The 24,630-nt window shown below is 37.5% G+C and overlaps 3 protein-coding genes across 3 annotated transcripts in view; 1 reads left to right on the forward strand and 2 right to left on the reverse strand.

The window, feature by feature from the left end:
- Positions 1 to 9,978, reverse strand: part of LOC108606500 (ec) — a 48,291-nt gene extending 38,313 nt beyond the window's left edge. Inside the window, exon 1 of the mRNA XM_017996666.2 lies at positions 9,450 to 9,978. The gene's annotated coding sequence lies outside the window, so the exon portion shown is untranslated. The remainder of the gene's footprint in view (positions 1 to 9,449) is intronic.
- Positions 9,979 to 10,278: 300 nt separating this feature from the next.
- Positions 10,279 to 11,137, reverse strand: LOC108605815 (peptidoglycan-recognition protein SA). The gene is made up of 3 exons (XM_017995621.1): positions 10,787 to 11,137; positions 10,602 to 10,720; positions 10,279 to 10,544 (listed from the first exon to the last, which is right to left on the reverse strand). Exons 1-3 carry the CDS (start codon positions 11,086 to 11,088, stop codon positions 10,360 to 10,362), a joined length of 606 nt encoding a protein of 201 aa, XP_017851110.1. The 5' UTR covers positions 11,089 to 11,137; the 3' UTR covers positions 10,279 to 10,359.
- A 1,899-nt stretch (positions 11,138 to 13,036) lies between these two features.
- Positions 13,037 to 23,982, forward strand: LOC108604937 (alpha-protein kinase 1). Its single transcript, XM_033294354.1, has 5 exons — positions 13,037 to 14,142; positions 14,832 to 14,927; positions 22,242 to 22,413; positions 22,478 to 22,922; positions 23,645 to 23,982. Exons 1-5 carry the CDS (start codon positions 13,037 to 13,039, stop codon positions 23,902 to 23,904), a joined length of 2,079 nt encoding a protein of 692 aa, XP_033150245.1. The 3' UTR covers positions 23,905 to 23,982.
- The last annotated feature ends 648 nt before the right edge of the window (positions 23,983 to 24,630 follow it).

Below are 24,630 nucleotides of genomic sequence, written 5' to 3' on the forward strand. Positions count from 1 at the left end.
TATCAATTCGGCAGACTGATTAAAATTCTTCATAAATTACGTCTATAAGTAGTAAAATTTTACGCATGCAGACCAATCTTAAGCGTCGAGAGTTTCTGGGGCTCACGCAATGCAAATGGACAAAGCCGGACAAACCTGAAAGCCGAAGAGAGCGACGCTTTCTCTCACTTCGAGTTCGAGCGTCTGTAGTTATTTCAAATTTGTTGATCAATTTAATGCAATTCATGCGAGATTAACAATTAACAGCCATAAAAATAGTTTAAGCAAACGAAGTAAACAATTTCAAGCGTCCACCAAGGCACGCACTTTTTTTTATAGTAATACAAATAATTAGAAAATAATTAGTATAAATACTTTGCAGCAAGCTTGAATAGTTAACAAAATATTAAATAAATATTTTAAAGTGTCTGCTCTATTTTTATATAAATAAATATATATGCAATAAATAAAATACATATTTTCAAGCATTATGATATTTTTATTTATAGCTAATCTAATGCAATTCATGCGAAATAAATATTTTGGCACATCAGCCACAAAGTTTTTTTTTTTTAAATAAAAACATATATTTGCATATAATAAATAATATACATATTTTCATCACGCTCTGTTTTTTAATAAATAAAATAATATAAATATTGCAAATTTGTTGCAATAAAAAATTTTGATTTTTTTTTTTACTTTAACTGCACTTTTTGTTATATAAAAAAATATATATAATAAAAAATATATTTTTTAGCAAGTCTACATATAATATAAATAATTTCAAGCTGCGCTATTGCAAAATTTGTTGTTCAATTAAAAAGCAATAAAAACTTGATATAAATCAAAACTAAATAAATAAAAATAGTTAAAGTAAATAACGCACTTTTTGTTATATTAAAAAATATATATAATAATATAATATTTATACTATTTATAAGCTGCGCTATCATGCCATTTTTTTTATATTAAATACTTTGATATAAGCCACAAATGAAAAGCAAATAAAATAAATATTTTGAAGCGTCTAACAGACACGAACTTGTTTCTTTCTTTTTTTATTAATACTGCAGCTTTGTCACTGCTGCGGCGTGAGAAAGCGCCCAAGTGAGAAATCGTTGGATCGATCGAGCGCTTGAGTGAGAGAAACTTGTAAATAGTTCGAACTTAAGCGCTGCTTAACCTACAAATTTAAATATATGCATAACAACAATTGCTATGCACAGTCTATGATATCAAAATCAACTACAGTCTGCTACAATTATGAAGACCGCACACATGGCAGCGGCAGCGGCAGCGGCAGCGTTGGCAAAAGTCACGCAACGTATTTGCGACAATTACGTAAATGCGCTGCCCCACCCCCTGCCCCCTGCCCCCTGCCCCCTGCTACACAGCCGTGTAATAAAACAAAGTCTTCAAAGCCCAAGCATTGTGGTCAGTTAATAAGTTGGCTTTGTCTTTTTTTTCTGCTGCTTCTTGAGCGACGATGCTGGCGCCAGCATTTCCATTCGACAAGCTCTCTAACTGTGATTGTCTGTCAGTCAGTCTGTCTGTCTGTCTGTTCGTTCGTTGGGGCTCCCAAAAACGTGACATCGAGCCAGCGAGCAAAAGTGGACAGAACCACGCTTGAGTTAGCCTCAAGACCAAAATAATTTAGCGTTGAATTTGTTGTTGGCAACATAATGCAGGTTGCCACCAACAACAGGTAGCAGCAACTGAAAGGGAGGGGGGGCAGCTAAATTTATTATTCTTTTTGTTTATAGTTTACAAATTTTGGTCACGAATTGCGTTACGCATATTATTAAAACAATTTGTGTGCTGATTGCTCTAAGCTCTAGTTAGGTTCACAACAAATTCTATGGCTGCATATTAAATTTTATTTTAAAAGAAATTCAAATTTCTCGTGCGCTTGTCTAAAAGTTTAATTCACAATTTACTTAAAAAATTGAAGAATAAATAAAGCGTATAAAAAAAAATAGTATGTAAAATAATAAAGTTCAACAATTTTTAATAATCGCGCGCTTATTTATGTTTTTAATAAATTATAGCACATATATAAGACTTAATAAAACGCAGCAAATAATTTCAATATTTTTTGTTCTAATTTAAATTATAAGTTTAATATTTATGCAATAATTTACTCAAAATGAAAAATAACTAAGATTTTTTCAATAATAACAGACAAAGGAAATCCCCAGCTAATCGCTCTTGGCTGTTGAGTTTGCAACAATTTTCGATACGAAGCAAACAGCAGCACATGCAATGTTGGAATTTCTGTATGAAAACTGAGTTTGAGGCAAAGCTGCAGGAAAAACTTGTTGCATTCAAAATAATTTTCATTGATCGAATTTGTAATTGCCGCAGCGTTCGAGCTGCGCTGACATACATATTGATTATATTGCCGGTTGGTTGCATGCAACATGTGCCACAGACTCGGGCTGGCTGCTGCTGCTGCAATTACGCGCATGCATTTGATGCTCGCTCGCTGGTGGGCAAACTATGCCAAGAATGTTGAGAGCACCTGTTGGCATCGATTCGATATTAACTATGGCATTAACTAGCGCTGACCAGGGCGACCCTGAAATCAATGTATTTAGCTATAAGTTAGTTGCGTTGGCCGGGGCGCCTTCAAAAACGTTTGAACGTGTCTGCTTCAACTGCGGCCAATGTGCAACAACAGCAATTGACCAGCTGTTGTTGTTGTTGTTGCTGTTGCATCTGCAGCGCTTTTTGTTTTATAGCTGCTGGCACTGAGCCCACGTGCTCGCTGCTCTGCTCTGCTCTGCTCTTGGCTTAATTTGACAATTTAACAGTCGACCATTTGGTTGGGGACGAGCGTACAGTGGGCATTGGGGGCGTTTTGTCGGCACAGCCCACGCAAAGCGTTTGCTTGTAATCTAGCCCCTCCCCTCCCTCCCTCCCTCTCTCTCTCTCACTCTCTCGCTCTTTTGCGCGTTGGCAGCAGCGCCCACGACTTGAGTTCATAGTTGACTTGTTGTTGTTGTCAACGCTTATCGCAGCAGCTGGCGCTGCTAGAAATTGCCACAATTTAAGTTACTCTATAACTAAATCAGACTTTGTACTCTCTACTCTAGGCTAAGCCTAAGAGCTCAATTCATTCATTTCAATTCATTGATTGTAGCAATAAAAAGTCGCAATTGTTGGTTAATTTTTAAGTTTATATTTAGTTTGTTCAATGAATGTCGCAGCTTTGTGCTTCTAATTAAAAGAACCTTGGCAAGTTGCTAAAACAATTGAATTTTCAATTAAAACTATAATAAGAATAAATCATTTTGTTGTTTAAAATTCAAAACTGTTTTAAAAATTATGTTCTTAGCATTTTAAGCAAATATCATTTATTTGTTAGCGCAAGAAACAATTCAAATAAATTTTGAGCTTTGCTTATTTTAAAATTTAATGTGTTATTTATATTTTTATTTAATTATGTGCTACATTTTTTAACAAAATTAAATTAATATATTAATAAAAGCCAAAAGCGTGAAAGAAATTTTATAATATATAATTTAAAAAATTAATTAAATGTGAAAATGTATACTGAGTTTTTATTTGTTGCTTGCGCTTAAAAAAATGCAATTCAATTGATTGAAAAGTTAGAGCCAAAGCTTTGCTGCTATGAAAAAGACTTTGCAACAAATGATTTGAGCACAGGGTAGAGAGCTCGCTGCTCGAAGATGGGGCATGTGGCAATTGTCATGGGCGCATGCCTGGCAATCAATTTGACAGTCAACGAAAGGCGGCGGCGGCGGCGTTAAGAGAAAAACACAAGTCAGTTCACAATTGGCTGCGAGAGGAGTTGCAACTATAATTTGCAACATTAGAGCTGTGTGGCAAGCAATTGCCCGAGAGCCTGTCCGATTGATTAGATGCGCATGCGTTGCATTGTGGCGACAATGAGTGGCCGAGCTGAGCTTAATTGCAGGCCTAAGGAATGTTAAGCGCAGTCACTAACTTTTAAAATGAAATTAAAAAAATAAGCTGACCGCGAAATCGAGAAGTTTGCTGTAGACATAATTTATAGCCGAGAGAGCGAAAGAGAAAGAGAGAGAGAGAGAGAGAGAGAGAGACTTGCAGCTGCATTTGAGTGGAAAATACTGACCGCAGTAACTGTGTAGAATGCTGACCGCATCACTGCGAACGCTTCATTAGTTTAAAGTTATGCAAATCGCTTGACTTCAAAGCTGTCAAATCTCGTGTCTTCAGCAGCGCTTTGAAGTATCTGCTAGCTACAATATCTGCTGCCATCATTAGCAACACCTTATGTGAAACTATAGCTATAGCTAATTATATATACGCGCAGGCAATAAATCAGTTGAGTGTCTCAGTGTGTCTTGGCCCTGCTAACAAGCCTAGCCAGCCCCAGCCCCAGCCACAGCTGCAATGGCAGTTTTGTATCTGTTAGATACACATTTTGGGTTTACAGCTTGTGGGCGTTTATGTTAATTTTTACGCATAATCATTATTTTGCCAGCTAAATATGAATAAACGCCAAACGCGAAAAATCAAGAAAACACGTAAACTTAATTGAGCATAAATTTAAACTAGACAACACATGTGTGTGTGTGTGTGTGAGTGTTGGTGTGAGCCACATAATGTGCTTGTGATTTCTTAGCCACGTGCTATAGTCGAAAAACAGTCCACAGTCGCTTTTAGGCTTTTAGGGAAATTAACATTTTTTAATGGTTTTGCGTTTTTTTGCTCAGTCGTTTAGTTTTGGGCTTTAATTTTATGCATTATAAGTGGGCCTAAAAAATAAGGCAAAGCATAGACAATAGCGAAATTTTGTATTTAAATTAAAAATAAGCGAAATGACAATCAACACATAATACAAATAAAATTAAACTAGCAAACTGTGTGTGTTTTTTTATGAAGAGAAAGCTTTACAAAGTGTATGTGCTAGTCAGACATGCAGCAAATGCTGCTTATTATTTATGTATATTAGTTATAATAGCAATAGTTATTTTTAATAAATTTGTTGCTCGCTTTAGTTACCAAAGTGTATATGCAAGTTGGCTGTGCCACAATATATTAAAAGTAAGCCTAAAAATACGGCAAAGTGTATATCAAAGTGCACTTTTGTTTATTAATTAATATTAATAGTAAAAATTAAATAAAATAAAAACTAAAATAATACGCATTTAATAAACCAAAATATATAACAATTATAAATAACACTAATGTTTACTATAAATAAAAGCAATAATTATAATAATAATATAATTACTCAGAACAGTCTTAAAGCTTGAGCTTGTAAACAAAGTGTATATGCAAGTTGGGTAAACAGCTACCAATGCCTTTGCTTATAAAGTCATAACCATTATTTTGTTTTTTTTTTTTAAATTTTGTTAATCATGGAGTTAGGTAATTAGCTGGCATGAGTTGCAACTGGAAATCGAAGAGCAATTTAAAAGTTGCGTGCAACGTGTGGCATGCCGCAAATACGCGGCGGCAGGTGCTTTGGCCCTGAGGCACGGATATAACGAAAAACAAAAACTGATTGAAATATCCAAGAGCATAACTCAAGTCACTGAACTGTGCGCGCCACCAAAAAAAAGCTAAAAGCATAAATTGATAAAGAAATGCATATCTATATGCATATAGTATATAACTGTAGCTTATCTTTGGGATACAATATCAATTAGTCAGCTGCTTTTATGCTCAAGAGAGTTCACAAAAGCAGCAGCAGCAGCAGCAGCAGCCACTTGAAGCGCAGAGTGCAGCTCAAGTGGCAAGTCCCAAAGCTAGAGAGCGAGAGAGAAACAGAGCGGGATGGCTGCAGTTCTGATCGTCGTGTCTCAATCAATCATCTTCAATTTAAAATCGATTAGCAGACAACAACAACAACAAAGCAGAAAGTCCAGGCAACTTGCAGCAGCATGCAACAAGTTGAAAGAGACGCATTGATTGAGCTGCAGCTCAATTAGAATGCCACAAAAATATTTACACGCTACAACTAAAACAAAAAGAAATTTTATTATACACACACACACACACACACACATGCATATAATGTTTGTATGCGTTTGGAAACCCTATAAAGATCGTATAGAATTTTATTAAGTTAGTGTATTGGATTACAGTGGCTCGAGCACGTTTGTTGCTTAGGCATCTTTTGCTTAGTTGAGATGTTGTTGAAATTTAAACGCCTCAAGTGCTGTGAGGCAAAAGCAATCGTTCTTGCACAGTGGTACACACAATTCAAACGTTAGATATGCAAATTTATGCAAAATTAAGAAATTTATGCATTTAAAATATAGAAAATAAAAAAAAATAAATTCTGCATGCAATATTTTTTTTTTATTGGCAAGAATTTGCTAAATTTTGGCTTAAATTGCAAAAACATAAAAATAAATTTCATATATTAATTAAGTATTTTAATACAATATTTATTTTTAAAATTTAAAATTATTTATTTTTAAAATTTATTTTTAATTGGCAAGAGTTTGCTAAATTTTGGTTAAAATTGCATAAGCAAAAATAAATTTCATATTTTAATAAAGTATTTTAATACAATATTTATTTTTAGAATTTTTGAGCTTACAAATTTATTTTAATCTTTTTGATCTAAATGTTGTTATTATAAAAACGAAACATTTCAGTTTTCGCTAGCTGCGCACCACTGTGCCTGTGGCTTAACGATCATCAAACATAATTACAAGGCAAAGGCGACGCAACAAGGCGACGATGCTGAGTTCGTGAGGTTTCCTCAAAGGCAAAAAACAAAAAAACCAAAAAGTAAGAGAAAAGTTTGGAATTTGAGTTTTTTGTTGCTGTTGCTTTTATTCTTTTTCATTTTGGGAATTCATGCACGCCCACAACGCAGCGTGGCAAAATGACAAATGGTTGATAGCATACCGTCAATAGATATTTTTATAATCATAAATATATGGCCAAGAGACAAAGCGCTAAATGAGCACAGGTTGAATGACAGCCTGATATGAATCTTTCAAATGGCTTGAAAGCAAAATAGACAAGCAGAAGAAGAAGCAGCACAGAACAGCAACAAATTATGAATGACAAACAACGACAGACAGCAACGTGGGCTCGTCAGTTAGCTGAACTCGAACGCACCTTTTGACAAATGATATGAAATTCTTTATAAAATGCCTGAGGGTTGTCTTGAGAGCGAGAGCAGAAGCAGCTAAAAAATCAACTTAAATATTTTCGACAGCTACAAATTTGTTCGTTAGGGCTGCAAAATATTAACCAAAACTATTTGAGAGCATTACGAACTATTTTTAGCAATAATAATTGCTACAAACTGAAGCTGCATGTTGTTGCTGCTGCTGCTGCTGTTTACTCTGCAGTTAGCACTGACCTGAACACACACACACAAACACACACACACATAGATATAAAGATCTGTTTATTGTTTACACTGGACGCTGTGTCTGGCTGCTGCGCTTTTTAACATCGAGAAACTATAAAAATTCAACAAGAGCAACAAATAGACGAAAGTTTAATACGCTTACAGCACTAGTGTAAGTTTTAATTAAATTAAATATACTCTATATATAGCAAAGAAAAATCGAAATAAATTAATGTATTAAAAACAAACTTAATGAAATTAATACATAAATTATATACAATTATATACATGTAAATAAAAATAGAAGAGAAATATATAAAAAAAAAATAAATAAAAAAAAAGTATATTAATTTTGTTCTGTTCTCGTTAAAATCTTATTTGATGCTTGCATTGGTTTTTTTTTTTTTGTAGCTTATTGCACCCACTGTACTTTGCCTAGTCTTATGCGTATGCCCATTACTAGGGCACGTGCCTGTTCTCGCTCTAAATAATTCATATATAGATCTAAGAATTTTTGTAGCTCACAAAAAAACAATGCAAAAGTTGCTAGGAAGTAATATAGAAAGTACTTTTTTCTTAATGCTGCTCCAGATTTAGTTGGTTGTTGTTTTTAGTGCTGCCTGCTGTGTTGGCTTTGCTTAAACTAATTGAGAATTGGAAATACAAGAGCTTTCAATTTAGTAAATTGTTAATGTATTTATTTAAATATTAAGCGGTGCAAGCTGCAGCGTCTCAACAAACAAACAAACAAACAATCAAGTCAAGTTGCTGCTCTTTCGCTTCCTATCTCCAGGTCAATGTCTTTGAATGAGTCTCACGCAATTTTGCAAACAATTGTTAAATTAACATGCGCTCCAATTTAGCAATAAAAGTAGCAGCAGCAACAATAAGCAACAACAACAGTTAGCTAATGTTAAATAATTGATGCGCTAGAATTCAAAGCTAAAGATTAAACCAAGTTGTCTGCGCTGCTCTTTCTTTTTTTTTTTTTTTTTTGGTTTGTCAAAAAGTAATTAACATGCTGTCGCGACAGACGCATCGATTACACAGTTAGTGTGCAGCTGGGCAGGGGGGGGCGGTGGGGGGTTGAGCGTGTTAAACAGGCCAAGCCAATGCCTGCGGCAGGTGAGCGCAGCGAACAGCGCAGGCTACGCAAAAATTTTACGCAATTGAGGACAAACTAATTGCACGCAATGCAATTTTCTTGCAGATGCAGACAGAGCGTAGAGAGGGGTGGCGGGGGAGGGGGGAATTTGCTGTAAAGGGGCGTTGTTGACTGGGCATGTTTGCCGCGTCTGGGAAAAGCCACAAATTGAGGTTATTTGAATGAGAGACTGAGACTGAGACTGAGACTGAGACACACACACAGCGAGTCGATTCACTAGTTTGGCTGCATTTATTATGCAAATTCAGCAAATTTCATACAAAACAAAAAAAAAAACAACAACAAATTTGAAGAAATTTCACTTGGAAGCCATACTGGGGATAAGTACCCAGCGCTAAAAGCAAAGCAGAGCAGGCTTAGGCTAAGGCTATTTGCTAATTGGAGCTAACGGTTAAGCTGTGTTGTGTGTGCTCAATGCACAATTGTTGATAAATTAATACAAATAACAGCTTAGCATGTAATTAAAATTTCAACTTTAAAAACAAAAAAATCCAATTAAATCTCAACATGAACAGCAACAACAAAAACTCTTCAAGCATTTGTTACTGCAATTTAAACATAAGCATGCATCACATACACATACATGTACACACATACAAACATATGTAAGTACATGTATCATTATATATGGTTCGCATATCAAAACAACAATCTCAACAACAACAACAGCAGCAGCAGCAAAATCATTGGCACGTTGCTTTTGGTAAGCCAACAACAATTTTGACTGTTGACCTCAAAAACAGCCAAAGATGTAGCAGCAGCAAAAGAAGCCAACAATAATAGTAATAATAAACGACAAACAACATGAGAGCGCAAGCGAAAGAGAGAGAGCGCGAGAGCGAGAGCGAACGAACAATTGTGGCGGCAACAAGTTGACTCTAAAATTATGCATGCTGATCAGCTAATAATCAATTTACAATTTACATATGCACAATTCACAGCTGAATATAGTAACTTAAGCTAAATTGTCATTACCTGTGGTCTGAGCAGGCGCAACAGTTGCGGTTGGAGTACTCGGCAAATTGTATGTTTGACCGGAAGCTTGGCCACAGGAACAGGATACCGTTTGTACACTCTTTGTTCACACACACATACACACACACGCACTTAACACTTGTAGCGTTTAGTGTTAATTTTTTTTTTTTTGCTTTTTGGACGCTTGCGGAGTGGCCTCGCGCACACTGGGCTGTGGGCAATGTTAAGGTGATGGCTACGTCTGCTTTTCGCACGCTTTCACTTTGACAACAACAACAACAACAACAGCTAATGTATAAACAAACTTTGTTTCGGTTTTTTGTTGCTGATTTTTTGTCACTCTGGGCAGATGAATTGCGCTCTTTGCTTTGCTTTAACGTTTCAGTTTTGCAATGGCGCACACAAAGCTGTTAAGTTTTCTTTAAGCACAAACATAAACAAACAAACACCGAAAAAAATAAACGCACACAAAACAAAACAGAACGAAAATAATGTTTTTAACGCCGCTAAACGCTAACCCATCCGCACGCTTACAAGTTTTTCTTCGTTTGCCGTTACTTTGGCTAAGAGCGGGAGAGCGAGTGCAAAGAAAACTATCGATAGTCCGAGCTAGCAAGTATTATCCACAACAATATCACAGCTCAACTGGCTTCTGATGTTGCCACCTAGTTCGATTTCGATCTACGCATTCAGTTCAATCGTTTCCGAATATCGTTTCTCGCGCCAAATATTAAATGCTTAAATTTAACAAGTGTGGCACCCCTTAGAGATTTATTTTACCATACGCCTATAAGAACTATAACAAGTGTCGTGCTAATGATCTATCGAATTAATTCGCTATCGAGTAGTCGGCATCGGTGCTTGACTTTATTTATACTGCCAAATTTAAATATGCCTTATTAATATACAACTACGGATTTGATAACCAATGCGGCCACTCCTGAACTTCATTATAGAGCGTTAGGCCGGGGCTTTGTGTGGAAATGACCTGGGAGGCAGCAATCAGCGAGTAATCGTCACTCAGCTCGCCTTGGTCCACGCCACAGGCCAAAAGCTGTTCGCAAGCATCTAAAGCTGATTGCGAGGGCAGCTTATCTGAAATGCAAGAGAAGATCAGTGCCAGAGCAAGCTAAGATAACAACCATAGCTTACCCGCAAAGTTGCCAATGAAAGCAATACCCGTGCCATTGGCATTGTAGCCGTATGTATGTGATCCCTTCACACCCCAGCCCGTGCCCTCATAGACAACACCGTCGTTGCCTATAAGAAAACTGGCGTGTGCCAGGTTGCATGCTGATAAGTAAGGGTCAATGGATCACAGTTCAAACTAGACTTACTTGTAGCCAATATCATAGTAATCCAAATCCACCTGATGGAATCTCTGCGTGTTCTGCAAAATTTCAGCGCATTGGGCGAAAGTTGTGCACTCTGCACTAACCGTATGATGGATGACCACAAAGCGTATGGGCCGCACCTGATAATCCAGTCCGCTTGCTGGCTTGCCGCCCCATTGACGTTTGAGCTTCATCTTGGGGCAAGGCGTTGACTTCTTGCCTTTGCTCCTGCCACCGCCAACTGTGGCAAGCACCATGCCCAGCAGCAACAGCAGCAGCAGCAAATTATTCGTTGCGCATCGCATGGTTATCTCTTCGACTCTGTGTGCGCGTCTAGCTCTGGAATCGTACTGGCTCAACTGGCAGCGTCTGTCTTATCAAATTCACGCGCCGCACTGATTTATACTCAATCGAGCTGCTACACTGAGCACTAAAGTTGAGTTCATTTCGCAGATATTGTAAGTTTTAGAAAGCTCAAAATGCATTCTTAATACTTAGATTTAGTTATTTATGCTGCAAGTTAAATATGTAACAAACAATGAATACAAAGCATAGTTTGTAAATAATTATGTATTATATTATGTAAGTAATTATGTAATTATAAATTTAATGCTAATAATTACTAAATTATTGAATATCAATAATACAAAGTATAGTTTGTAGATGTATGTGTATTATAAAGAATAACAAATGTTAATTGCATGTTTATAAATGTTATCGAATAATTTTGTGCACTGATTTTTCTCAGTGCTTTTGCCTGACGCATTTGAAAACAAGTTTGTGATATTGTATTTCACTTTTGATTTTGCTTTGCTTTCGGGATTCCCGCGGTATTTTGTCTTTTTTTATTTTAGAACCGAAAGGTTCCTTTGACTCATCTGTAGACCATTGTTTGTTGCTGTTAAATCTGATTAAAGCTGATTGCGCTTCATACACAACAAACATTAATTAATCAACTTTTATTAATTATTATATTGAAATTGTAATCAAGCTTTTTAGACAGACTTCCTAAATGCTTGGAAGTCTTACTCTATATAACATCTATACATGTATATGATACATGAAGATGAACTATTGTATTATTGTGTTTATTCTCTTTTTAATTCACAAACAAGTTTTTTAGTTTTGCAACTAGTTTTCAAATTTAAATTTTGAATAGCACACCTGTGCCCTTAGCTGCTTGACAGGCTGCATATAGGACGCTTCAATGGCTGTTCCTATCAACGAAATTTGTTCATATTGGGCTAATGGGCAGCACATGTTCGATTATGGCCAAAATGCGACCAAGCAGAACCGAGCTCTATGCAAGTCCAGAGAGAGCAAAACGCTTCAAGAGGGTAGGGTTCATATATATGCATATATATATATTTGTATATAGATAATATAGCACTGCATTTATGTGATATGGGTTGGAGTTAATGTCGTCGCTACACTTGGCGAAAGTTTTCTACAATAACAAAGTAAAGAGATTTGGCTACAAATATGTAACAATTAGTTTTAAATTAAATCTAGATTTTAATTAAATAAATTAGACTCGTGGAATGATGTTGATGTCTAAAAAAAAAAATAAATTTGATAAAATACAGCACAAATTTAATCATTAATTTTGGTAAATAATTGATAATATTTGTGGTAAATAAAATTAGTATTTAATTGTAGTATATTAATACATAATATACTGTATGTAATCTTATATTTAGAATAATTCTTATAGAGAGACTTTAACTAAAATGTAATTCAGATTTCATTGCAGCTATTTCTTGCAGTGCATAGTACTCTTTGTGCTCGATTGAGTGCGCAAAGGTACAGAGAGTGAGAGAGAGAGAGCGACGCAGGCAGAGTCGGTGTCGGAGAGGCGTAGGAAGTTCGAGCTGGGTCGACTCTGCTGGGCAGGCGCAGGTCACAGCTCACGAGCGAGCCTGAGGACCTTTGCGATTGGGTATTAGTTGAGCTTGGGCGCTTCGAGCGTTAAGTGTTGCTGGCGATAACCAAGCGGACTTGTCCCGTTAAATGTTCTGAGCGCATTCCGTGGCTAGACGCGGCGTGTAACGGTAATCAGCGCGCAGTTACAGTTGCTTACATATATAAAATATAGACTATTTTTTTTTTTCTGAATTCAACACACGGACTTTCTTTGTCACGAACTTCTTTTTTTTGTTTGTTCTGGTGTTTGCGCCACGTGTCCAAAGCAAGTGAAAAATATAGAGAAAAGAAAAGAAATAGATTTATATAGATTGCGGCATGATTGTCAATATGCCAGTCAACGGCGATGTGCAGGCTCATGGCGAGGGCCAAGCTCAGGGCAGCGCCAGTGGCCATCAAACCTCATATGAGTACAACTTTCTCAAGCGCAAATATGAGACGCAAGTGGAGCTAGCGGCGCCACTGCAAGAGCACTACGAGCCGAACCAGGCGCATCTGCATCTAAATCCCTGGAAGAAGCGCCACTTGGACTACGATGGCGATATGTGTTTTCAGCTGCAGCTGGACACGGGCACAGCGGCGTCCACAGTGGGCGCCACCACAACAGTTGGCGCTGCCTTTATCAACGATCTATTTGCCTACGACAGCAGCCTGCTGGTGCCGGCGGCCTCCTACTGTGCCCCGCCAGCGGCAGCAACCAGCACAGCGCCCATGGAGGCGGACACCGTGGGCTGGCAGCCAGGCGAGCTGCTCGAGCTCGATCATCGCTACAATTCAGCGCTGCAAACGGAGCTGCAGCAACTGAATGCCACATTGCCGCCGCCACAGCAGCAGCAGCAGCAGCAGCAACAACAACAACAACAGCAGCAGCAACAATTGTCGCTGTCCAGCAGCAATTTCTTGATGCCCATTGCTCAGAAGCCGCTGCCGCGTCAGATTGCTGCGGGCCGACGCACTTCGCCCGCCAACAGCCACGAGTCCGAGCCAGACTTTGAGGATAAGAATCTATCTTGGCTGCTCAACTTCAAGTTCGATGAGTTTCCGCATCTGTCGCCCGATGTTGGCAGCAGCGCTGCTCGCCACAGCAATGCTGGCAATTGTGCTGGCTTAGAGGCGGCCACGCCCACAGCTGCTGCCAGCATGAACAGCTCATCGCCCTGTCACGCTGCCTCGCCCGCTTCCGTCTCTGCCTCCGCATCCAATTCGAATCATTCGCTCAACTCCGCTCAGAGTCAGAGCCAGAGCACGCTGCTGGAGCCGCGCAGCTCGCCCAAGAGTTGCAACAGCCACGCCCAGGCAACAACAGCAACTGCCACAACGCCCACTAAAGCGGGTCGCAAGTTCGAGGAGCTAGTCATGGAGGTCACATCCGAGATGGATGGCAGCGATATGATTGTTGCCGAGCACGTTGTCGTCGAGGACACCAAATCCAAGGCGTGAGTAATTACATTATCTATATATATGCGAAGGCATCTAGGCAATACAAATAATGAAATCTTTCAATATTAGTTCACTTACAAAAAATAGCTTAAGTTTAACTTATTGCCAAGCTTTTAAAATTAATTGAATTATTAAAAGAATCCCAAAAGTTTTAAAATGCTTACAAAAAAATGATTAAAAAATAAATTTAATTCCCAATAATAAATCAAGTTAAGGTAATAAAATCTTTATATATGTCGTCAAGTAATTTTGGGTTTGGTAAGAAGCTTAATTTCCGGGTAGACCCTTTTGGTTTCGACGCGAACCATTATATTTATAAAAATAGTTAAAAATAGATTTCGAGAATAATATTATCAATAATATTAAAATAAATAAACATAAATTCCTATGCAAATTTATTAGTTTGATCTAAGCCTTTAATATTTTGTTGTTCAGCTTATTTAATAAATTATTTGAGAGCTTCTGGCAGCTTCAATATGCCCAAAAACTTGAAGCAAATATCTGTACTCCATTTTGGCTTAACTTGCATTATTCATGTTTTTCATTCGTCTCTCTGTTGTGTATTTTATGCGGCGCCAATCGATGTCGACGACGCACACCCGCCCCGAACCCCCAATTGTCGACGAAAACAAAAAATATATACCCACCCAACTCCAAATGGAATCAACCACCGCAAAACAAGCAGGCCAAAGAAACCACCGTTCACATACACTGAGCTCATCGAATACGCCCTGGAGGACAAGGGTGAGCTAACGGTGTCGGGCATATACCAATGGATATCGTAAGTACTCGTCAAACTCCACCATTACCAACCCAAAAAGAAAAACCCCATCCACCGAACCCAAAGAACACCCACAACCCTTACGACTGGCCCATTGCTTATTGTTCGAGTTGACGCCATTTTGTTGCTGAATACCGGATGCAATTAAACAAATCTTAAGCATTTCGTAAAACATTCCCGTGGGCCACTTTGACGTTCACCCCCTCCCTCCCCAAGATATTCCTTGAATAGTTTGAAATGCTCCAAATGCCGTTTGATTTCAAGTTTTACGAAACTAGGTAAAAGTAGTGCTACGATTTTTCAACAGACAAGTTGATACTCTATCGATTTTTAAATTCAGCAACATATTTAAATTTTATGCATGCATTAAAGAAATTTATTCTTAAATATTAAAAGTACAGCAAATCCAATCAGCAACTTTTATTATATTAAAAGTATAAAGTGCAATTCTTTTAATATAAAAAATCTTAATCGGGCTTTAAACAATTTTATAAACAAGTGTTGAGTGCACTTGCCAGTCGCTTATACAATTCAATAGTTTTTTTTTTATTGCTATTGTTTTAGTTTTTTAAGTTGTTGTTGGGCAACAACGACAATAAAATGGCAAACGTGCCAGCGTCAATAATTTATTACCTTGCAAACAATTTCTTAGTACAACTTGTTTGTGGTTCTCTTTATTTTTGGAGTTCCCTTTATTTGTTTTTTGCTGGTGTTTGTTGTTGTTTTTTTAGCGATCAACAAGTTGTGGCACATATGTGAGTATCAAGATTTTGACACTAAAGAAAAAGTGTTTACATGGGAGTAGGAAGCTTTAAGGGTTCTCTGGTATTTACAAAGTATAAAGCTAAAGTTTATTGCAATTATAAATAAGTTTTTTAGTATACGAGTGTAACTTGATTTATTTGTTTTTATAATTTGAGCTTGTTTGCATTATACATCTATAAAGTTGATTAGATCCGGTACATAAAGAAATACAAAAAGGGACTTATTTTGATTTTAGCATATATAGAGGTTTCAAAATTATGTTTACATTATAATTAAACAGTCTTTGATGTTAAATGAAACATATTTTTGTGAATTCAACAATGATTTGCTAGTGTTCAACCTTAAGTTAAGTCTGCCTACGTGACAATCTGAAAGTTCGACACATATATAGCTTAGCTATGCTTTGTTTTATATTTGGTTTACCCAGTTTTCAACTCAAACAGCCCTTTGAAGCGCTTCAGCTAGGGCATATCATATACTATATCAATTCAACGACAATAATAAAAAACTTTTAACACATTTTTCAAGGTTCATTAATTTGGTGCTCCCCCCAGTCAGCAGCAACTCCCAGCAACTGCACCTGTAATTTGGTGTAGATAGGGTGGGCACTTTGGGGTTGCAAGCGAATCACTGTAAATATTTGTAGCCAGAGCCCAAAATGTTGCGTGTAAATATTCTATATATGTACCGTATATAATGTATATAGTCGACTGGCATATGGAGCTAGTTCTTCAGCAATTTATGATAGTTGCCCATTCCTTGAACTTTTAGCAAAACTTTGAGGCAACCTGTTCATTTAATATAATGAGCAAGCAAAGCAAGCAACCCCCTTTTATTTCTAGTTGTTGTTGTTGTTAACCATTCACAAATTTACTTTGCGGCCCGCATGGACAAGTTCTTGCAACTTGGAGTCATGGGGCACGGGGCATGGGGCATGTGACTTGCGTCCTCGCGCGCTTTCAAGGCAATAACAGCGCTTGCGCCGTACAATTTGCCATTTGCATTGGAGTCGCCCACGCGACTAAAAGCCTACCCACCCCCCACCCAACCAACGCCCACTCCACCCGCTGCGGCAGCCTAAGCAGTCATGTCCTTCTGCCATGCCAGGCTGTGTGGCAATTGCCCATGAAATTTATACGCTTCCACATTGCGCGCACACGATAATTATTAATTGCCGGGGTGGGTTAAATGCCGACTCGAGTCGCGGCTCGGGCTTAGGGGCTGTTTTTCCGGCCTTTCTACACCTTTTACACGCCTCAATGCATCAATGCCAGGATCAGGTGTTTGACATGACCAGTGCTAGTGCCAGGCCAGTGCCACGCTGGGACATTTATACAGGAATTAATCGTGACTAGCTAAACGTTCACATATAAAAGGGTACGTGATCATTGGCCTCTCTTCCGGTCAATTTGAATTGCATATTAAGTGTTTATTGGATGCGGAGCATGCTTCATTGCACAAGCCTGCCAAAGGACAACAGGCAGGACACACATGGCTCACATAGCAGCGAAAGCTACGAGCTGAGAGATATGTTAGTTAGAAATTCTCGAAAAGAAATTACTACGAAGCTGGCAGTTCTTGATCTATAAACTTATTTGGCAGCTTATTCAACATTTATAAATTATTATAAAAATTTACAATCCTAGATGGATATAATGTTAGTATATTATTAGAGTGTAGCTCTTTTTATTTACTTTCTTTTTAGAATTTTAATATGCGTATCTCAATTTTACAAAGAGCTTTTAAATACTTGAACAATTTATGTTGTTATTAATTTGTTAATTTCTTTATTAAAATTGCTTGTATTTTCGCTTGTGCTTTTTGTTTAGCTAAACCCATTTTTTATAAATAATAATAACAACAATATAAAGTAGTGTAAAAATCAAAGTAATCTCCAAAATTTATAAATCTAAAACTATTTCAAAGTCTTAGACTGGAAGTTTCATCTCTTGAATATTAAAAAAGAGTTCTCTAAATTTTTGATGGTAAAGATAGAATTTGAATTAAAAGTTTCTGAGCAAGTTTATAAATCCATAAATAGCTTTTCTCATATATATATATACTATATATAATATTTTTAGTGACGTAGCCCGCGCGGCCCAAACGAGATTCGCAACAATTTATGAACTATAAGTTTGCGGCAGCGCACACACATACATATACACACATATATATAGTATATACATATATATACTTATTTAAGCTGAGTTGAATAAAGAAAAAAAAAGCTGAAGTCGAAACAAACCGCCAGAAGTAGTTGCCCAGTCTGGTCTGAGTGAGCCTCTCGGCCTCGCCGCCATGTCAATTTCAAGCGCTCCATTGCCTATGTGTGTGTGTGTGTGTGTGTGTGTGTGTGTGTGTGTAGAGGTTTGCGTGCCAGGCACGCCCCGACACGGCACGGGGCAGCTAACCAACCAACGAATCAAGCCCAGCCTAGCCAGCCAGCCAGCCAACCAGTCAGTCCGAGCGACCAGCAGCGAGCTCATAGCCTATCAGAACTGAATCAGCATGGGCTTATGGAAAGGCTCAGACGGACTTAGTCCAGGATACAATACGGGGCCACTGACATGGGCGCAAACTCAATTACTTGGGCGAGACCAGAGCAGAGCAGAGGCCAGCAGGGCTGGACAGCTGAGCACGCTATGGCAAGTGGGTTGGGATTGGGTTCTCAGCTTTGGGGGCTTCGCACTTTACAAAAACGAAAATGAAAACGAAATTCGACAGGCTCGACTCGTGCTATACTATAATGCCTGTATTTTATTATGCCCATTATCTAAGGTACTGCCATGAGGTGGAGGATGGGGATGGGGTGGGGTCGGGTGGGCCGATGCCGTGTATTTCGACAATTTCATTTTGAGGCAAACGTAAATGCGAATGGGGCGCAGTCAGTCACTCAATTCATTGACAATGATGACGACGTTGATAGTGGGTATTTGAATTCCTTTTACACACTCTCTTCCACCCGCCCGTTCTCTTTCGCTCTCTCTCTCTCTCTCTCTCTCTCGTTTTTACCACATTACTTAGAAAACTTTGCGACTCAGTCCGCTAACTATAAGACTTAAGCAACGTTGACAATTCGACAAGTGCGACAGCCAAACACAACTCTACACATATTTACATATATTTATGCATGCATGTGTGTGTTTGTGTGTGTGTGTGTGTGTGTGTGTTGCACCCACCCACACGCCTATCGATTTGGCACTAGACAAGCAGCTAACCAAACTACAAATATTCACAAATTTACAATTTACGAGCAATTTTTAGGCAAGTACTAGAATAACTTAACTAACTTGTATTTGAATTATGTTTATATGCACGCTCTTAGATAATAAATTAATATAAATAGCTAGACTAGGCTCTAGCAGAATCTATTCCATAAATGCATTCCAAGGGCGTAAGTCTGGCACGAAAGTCCAAGTTTAACTAAGATCAATGGCTATTGAAATTGCCGTAGAAATTGTAAATAAAATACATAAAAAATAAAAAGGTTCGCTCAAGAGCAATTCCTTAAGTTTGATTTTTATAACAGATATATTTTATTTAATATGCACATTAACAATTGAGACCATTTCACTTATCAATTCAATGTTCAATTCTTAAATCAGCAGTCGAGCTCCCACACTCAGTGTCTGTCCACGTGCAGTCGAAACAAATAAGCAAAAGCACCGTACGATGCAAAGCAGCGACGCTCTCGCTCTCGTTCAGTCGCAGCAGCGAAGAGCGATCGAGCGCAAGCAGCGCTGCTTTCTCGCTAGCAAGCACGTAGGCTAATTGTTGCTCACGCTCTCTGAGTGGCCTTGCGCTCTCACCTTTCGTTCCTGCACTGAGATCAAAGTGTATAAGTATAAGTGTAAGACCTTTGGTGTCGCTCACACTCTCTGCGCTGCTTGCGCTCTTGCCTTTCACCTTTCGTTCTTGCACTGAGATCAAAAATTTATGAGAGGCTGTCAAAATGCACGTAGGCCACAGCCAGGTCAGTTTTGTTTAAAGTGTCGGTGATTAAACAAGTAGTAAAGTGAAGTGAGTGCGCTGAATTCATTATAATAATAGGTAATGTCAATATATTTATTAACAATTAAGCTTGTGAGCTTGAATGACCAAGTTAGTCTAAAACATATATTTTCAATGCAATGAGAACATTATAATAAAATAATTATTTAAGATTTTCAAACAAAGTTTTTCTCCTACAAACGTCATACAATAATAAAATGTAACAATAAGTTGCCATTCTATTGCATTGCATGCGCTGCTAATTAAGTAAAATAATTTATATAAAAACCGACAGTATAAAACTCTGCATCCTTTATTATTATTTGATTTGATTTAATATGATTCGATTGATATGCTTAGATATCTGTTTTCCTTTGCCACTTTAAAATTGTAGCTTAAGCAGCTACATAAATATATTCCCATGTAATTGCATATCTCACTATCCTGAGGCCCAACAACATAAAGTATACGCCTCATGTGCCGACAGGCAAACCAATTTGAAGTGCCATCGTTTTTGTTGTTCTGTTGTCTAGATTTTTTTTTCTTTTTTTTGTGTTTGTGTTGATGCGTCATGACGTGCCACATATGTATGCTAGATATTCGCCATACAATATATATGACAGTTATCAGAACATTACAAAGGCATCATTAAACCAACTGACGCGTGCGGCTCAACTTCAACTCCAGACAAATGTCAGTACGTTGGGTGCTCACCATAGATTTATGCATTTCATTTCCTTTCACATCATTTCATTTATGAGTCGTCATTGCTCAACAACAACAACAACAACAACTAAAAAACAGAAAGAATAATGTTTTTATACTATATATGTCTGTGCTTATACATAAGCAGAAAAAGAAAAAAATAAATATAAATAAGTCGAGTAAAAATCCAAATGCAGCCCAAAAATGGGGACGCCTCGCGTGCTCAAACGAAAGCAACAAAAATTATATACCCAGGTATATATTGTGGAATGCTTTTTGTAGCACGTGGATTAGGTCGGAGCACTGCGGAGAGCAGTAGGGAACAGTTAACCAATGACATAGCAGGGCTGCTGCTGCGGGGGTTGATTTCGGACTTGGCGCGTGTAGCAGCATTTTGAGGCGTAGTCAAATAAATACACTGCGAGAAATATGTATGATAAATGCGCAAATAAATACAAAGCTCGATCTGAGAGATATTTGAAGAGCTAGAGAACTACAATTTGAATTTCTTTATAGTTAAACATGCCTAAATTTTTTATCAAGCAACGTTAAATTAAATAATATGATAATTAATTAATTAATACATTAATATATATTCCGATTTTTAATTTTTTTCATAGTTCATAATAATATAAATACTTTTCAAATGAATATATATTTTTTAATTTACAAAACATTAAAGTAAATTTAAGTAATATAAAATATGTTTTTCTGTAACAAATTCTATCTTATTATTTATTATTGTTAAGTGTTTTTTGCTTATTAATTCATTTATTTTCATTATAATATTTTCATATTATTTATATATATTTTTGTCAAAGTGTATTCACCTGTAATATTCGATGCAGGTGTGTGTGTGTGTGTGTGTGTGTGTCGTAATTTGAAATACTTTCCATTTTCCCGCACCCAAACCAAGCAGCAGCAGCACACCCTCAAGTTGCAACAAGCAGGGGTGTAAGCTAGTGTGTGGTGGGGTGGGGTGGGGTGCAGGGTGTTCAGGTGGAGGCGGAAGAGTGGGAGTGCGCTTGGCACGCGATGTCCTTTCCGGTCGTCGTAGTTTCCTTTCACATTTCGCTTTGGTCGAGGGTTAGTCAAAACTGTCCGCCTACCCCGCCCACCTGCCACCACCTCCATCTCCAACTACACCTGACGGCAGCTACTCCATTTTTTTTTTTTTGTTTTCACTGTGTTCTTGTTGTTGAAATCGCCTGTTCGTGACTGCCTACAAAACGACGCATAATTTGTGCCACTGCCGCTGTCCTCAGTCCGTTCCATGTCCATGCGCTAGTATCTCTGACTATTATAGTTGGGCATATGTAGAGTGCCGCAGTGGCGTGCCATGAGCCAAATTGTTTGCCTGCCTTTCAAACTTTAATTGCAACTGGTCAGAAAAGTTTTAATAGTCTGCGTGGAGCCGCCAACTGGCCAATCATATTTTAGGCTTGCCAACCCTCAAGTCCAAGCGGGCAATTGTCCAATAGGAAAATAAAAGACCTAAGCTAAATATACACAGCAAAAAAAAAAAAAAACAGTATGAAATACTTGTCTTTTTTATTAGCTATTTTAATTACAACATTTTTAAATTGTGTCTCATTCTTACTTAAACAAAGGCTTCAGGATTCAGATACAGGCTCAATAATTAAAATGCCGAAATTTTTTGATGTAGTTCCAAATGCTAAATATCAATAAGTTCAGTTTATCCTAAATGCAAACTTCAAATATCATATTTGAAGTACTTAGTCTTATAAGCTTATCTCTTTCTCTCAATCTAATCAGAACGATCATTTGCCATCTCTTTCTTTTATGCGCTGCTAACAAACTCGCGCTCGCTCTGTCTCTGTTTAATTCGTGCAGCGATCGCTTTCCATATTACAAATCAAACGATGACCGCTGGAAGAACTCGGTGCGACATAATCTATCCATTAATCCACATTTTCGCAAGGGCGTGAAGGCACCCCAAGGCGCCGGACACTTGTGGGCCATATCGAGCGGAGATTCAGCCGAAAATGTGCTCGCCTGGGAACATGTAAGTGCAGCTGATTAATTTAATAAATAAAAATTAATTTTTAAATCGAATCGTTAACAAATAGAAAAAGCAGCGCTTGGATTTGTTCTTCAAAATGGAGTCAATTAATCGTGAGCGCATACAGCAGCATCAGCAGCAAATGCAGCAGCAGCAGCAGCAACAGCAGCAGCAACAGCAACAACAACAGCAGCAGCAACAGCTTTGTAGCTCACCGCAGCAGCAGCAGCAACAAGCAGTTTATGATGAAGCTGCTGCTGCTGCAGCTGCACTTACGCAGGAAATGTTGCAACAAGCAGCGCATGATGTGACAACAAGCACAACACAATCCCAGCAACATCAGCAGCAGCAGCAACAGCAGCAGCAACGCTTGCTGCCCTTTAGCGATCTGTTAAGCGATGAGGAGCTACGCAAGACAGCTGGACAAATACTCAATGGCATACATCGTGAGGTGGAGGTGCAGTCGGTCAACTCCATTATCAGCACCTATCAGGATGTGCTGCTTGACAATGGTAATTGCTGCAGTTTCAATTAATAAATTTGCTCAATTTTTATTAGGCACTCACAGCTTGAATTTTTATAATTTATATACTCAGCTAAGTTTTGCTTCTTAGCTAAATTGATTGATAATTTAAAATATTCCTATAAAGTTGCAGCATAGAAAATAATTTTACAAAAGACAATTTTTAGCGTAATTACTGTTATCATTAAAATTGAGCCGTTTATTATATTATATTAATTTTTTTAAGTACCACCGAAACTTCTTAGAGTGCCTTTACTTAAAATTTATATGTTCTTGAGTCGCATTTTATATTATTTTTGTTTTATTTTTATACATTAAAGACATTTCAGTAAAGAGTAATGTAAAGAAGTTTTTAATAGTAAATGGATTAAAACAATTGTATGTACTAGAGCAATATTTTAAAATTCTATAGCACAAAATCCAGCAAATTGTGGTATATTTTAATTAATTTTTTTTATATATTATATATTTTAATTTATTTGAACATTTTTTCAATATATGCTTTTTTATCTATTTAACTTTTGTTTTGCATTTAGCAGATTCCATAACAAATTCATACTTTATATATAACTATTGCTTATTCTTTTTTTTTATATTTTATGTTTTTTAATATATTTTTTAATGCACCTATCTTTCTCATTTTGTATGCATTTAGCTCAATATATAACCGAATATATAGTTTTTAACAAGTGGCCGCCTTGCTTTCAGAAGACTATCTCAATCCTATACACAAGGACGTGGTGGTAACGGAAAGTGGCCTGCGGCAACAACAGCACAGCAGTGGGAGCAGCAGCAGCCACTTGGGCAGCAGCTTGAGCCACTCGCAGTACTACATAACCGAAATCGATCCCATGGAGCTGGGCATACAGATGTCGCATCAGGTGGAGCCGTCCGAGGAGGAAGTGCTCTTCAGCGATGACTTCAATCTCAACTATTTTGGCTATAATCCCGGCAGCGATATTGTCGCTTGACCAATGCGCTCCAAGCCGCCAGCGCCAGCGCACGATGCAGCTGCTGCGCCCCCAGCGTACTCATAAGCCAATAACTAAATCAATGCTAGTCACATAAACTAAATTCAAAAAGAACAACTACTTTTTTAAACTAACCACCTAAGGCAGTAAGTCAGTCAGTCAGTCAGTCGAATATATACATATGTACTATAGTCTAGTCCTCAATGTACCAATCATAAATTACTATTATTAACTTTAAATATACGTATATACGTATGAATTTTTTTGTCCCAAGCTAAACAATTAATAACTCGTAACTATAATTGTAAGTAGCAGTTTAGACTAAAGCGCACCACAGCATTATAAACAATAATATTTAATATTTAATAACTATACCATGTACCTAGCGTTATATAATTGCCTTTCGTCCCGACTTATGTATACACTTGACATAATTTCCTAAGTGTAGTCTAAGCACACACACTCAGACACACACTCAAGCATATATATATACTATATATAGTAGTTCATTAAATATTACATATATATAATATATTGTTTAATCGTGTAGTACTATAACGGCACTTACCAAACCTAAAACTAAACTAATCATTTTACTCGTACTTATGGCAAAATAAATATTTTTTTTATTTAAAATCGAACATGGAAAATCTTCGTGACAGTCCCCGAGATTGAAATCAACTCGAAACTCAAATTTAGTTTAGCGTAAAAACTTTTTATTTAAAC

This window comes from Drosophila busckii, chromosome X (genome assembly GCF_011750605.1).
Source record: "Drosophila busckii strain San Diego stock center, stock number 13000-0081.31 chromosome X, ASM1175060v1, whole genome shotgun sequence".
Taxonomy (NCBI): Eukaryota; Metazoa; Arthropoda; class Insecta; order Diptera; family Drosophilidae; genus Drosophila; species Drosophila busckii.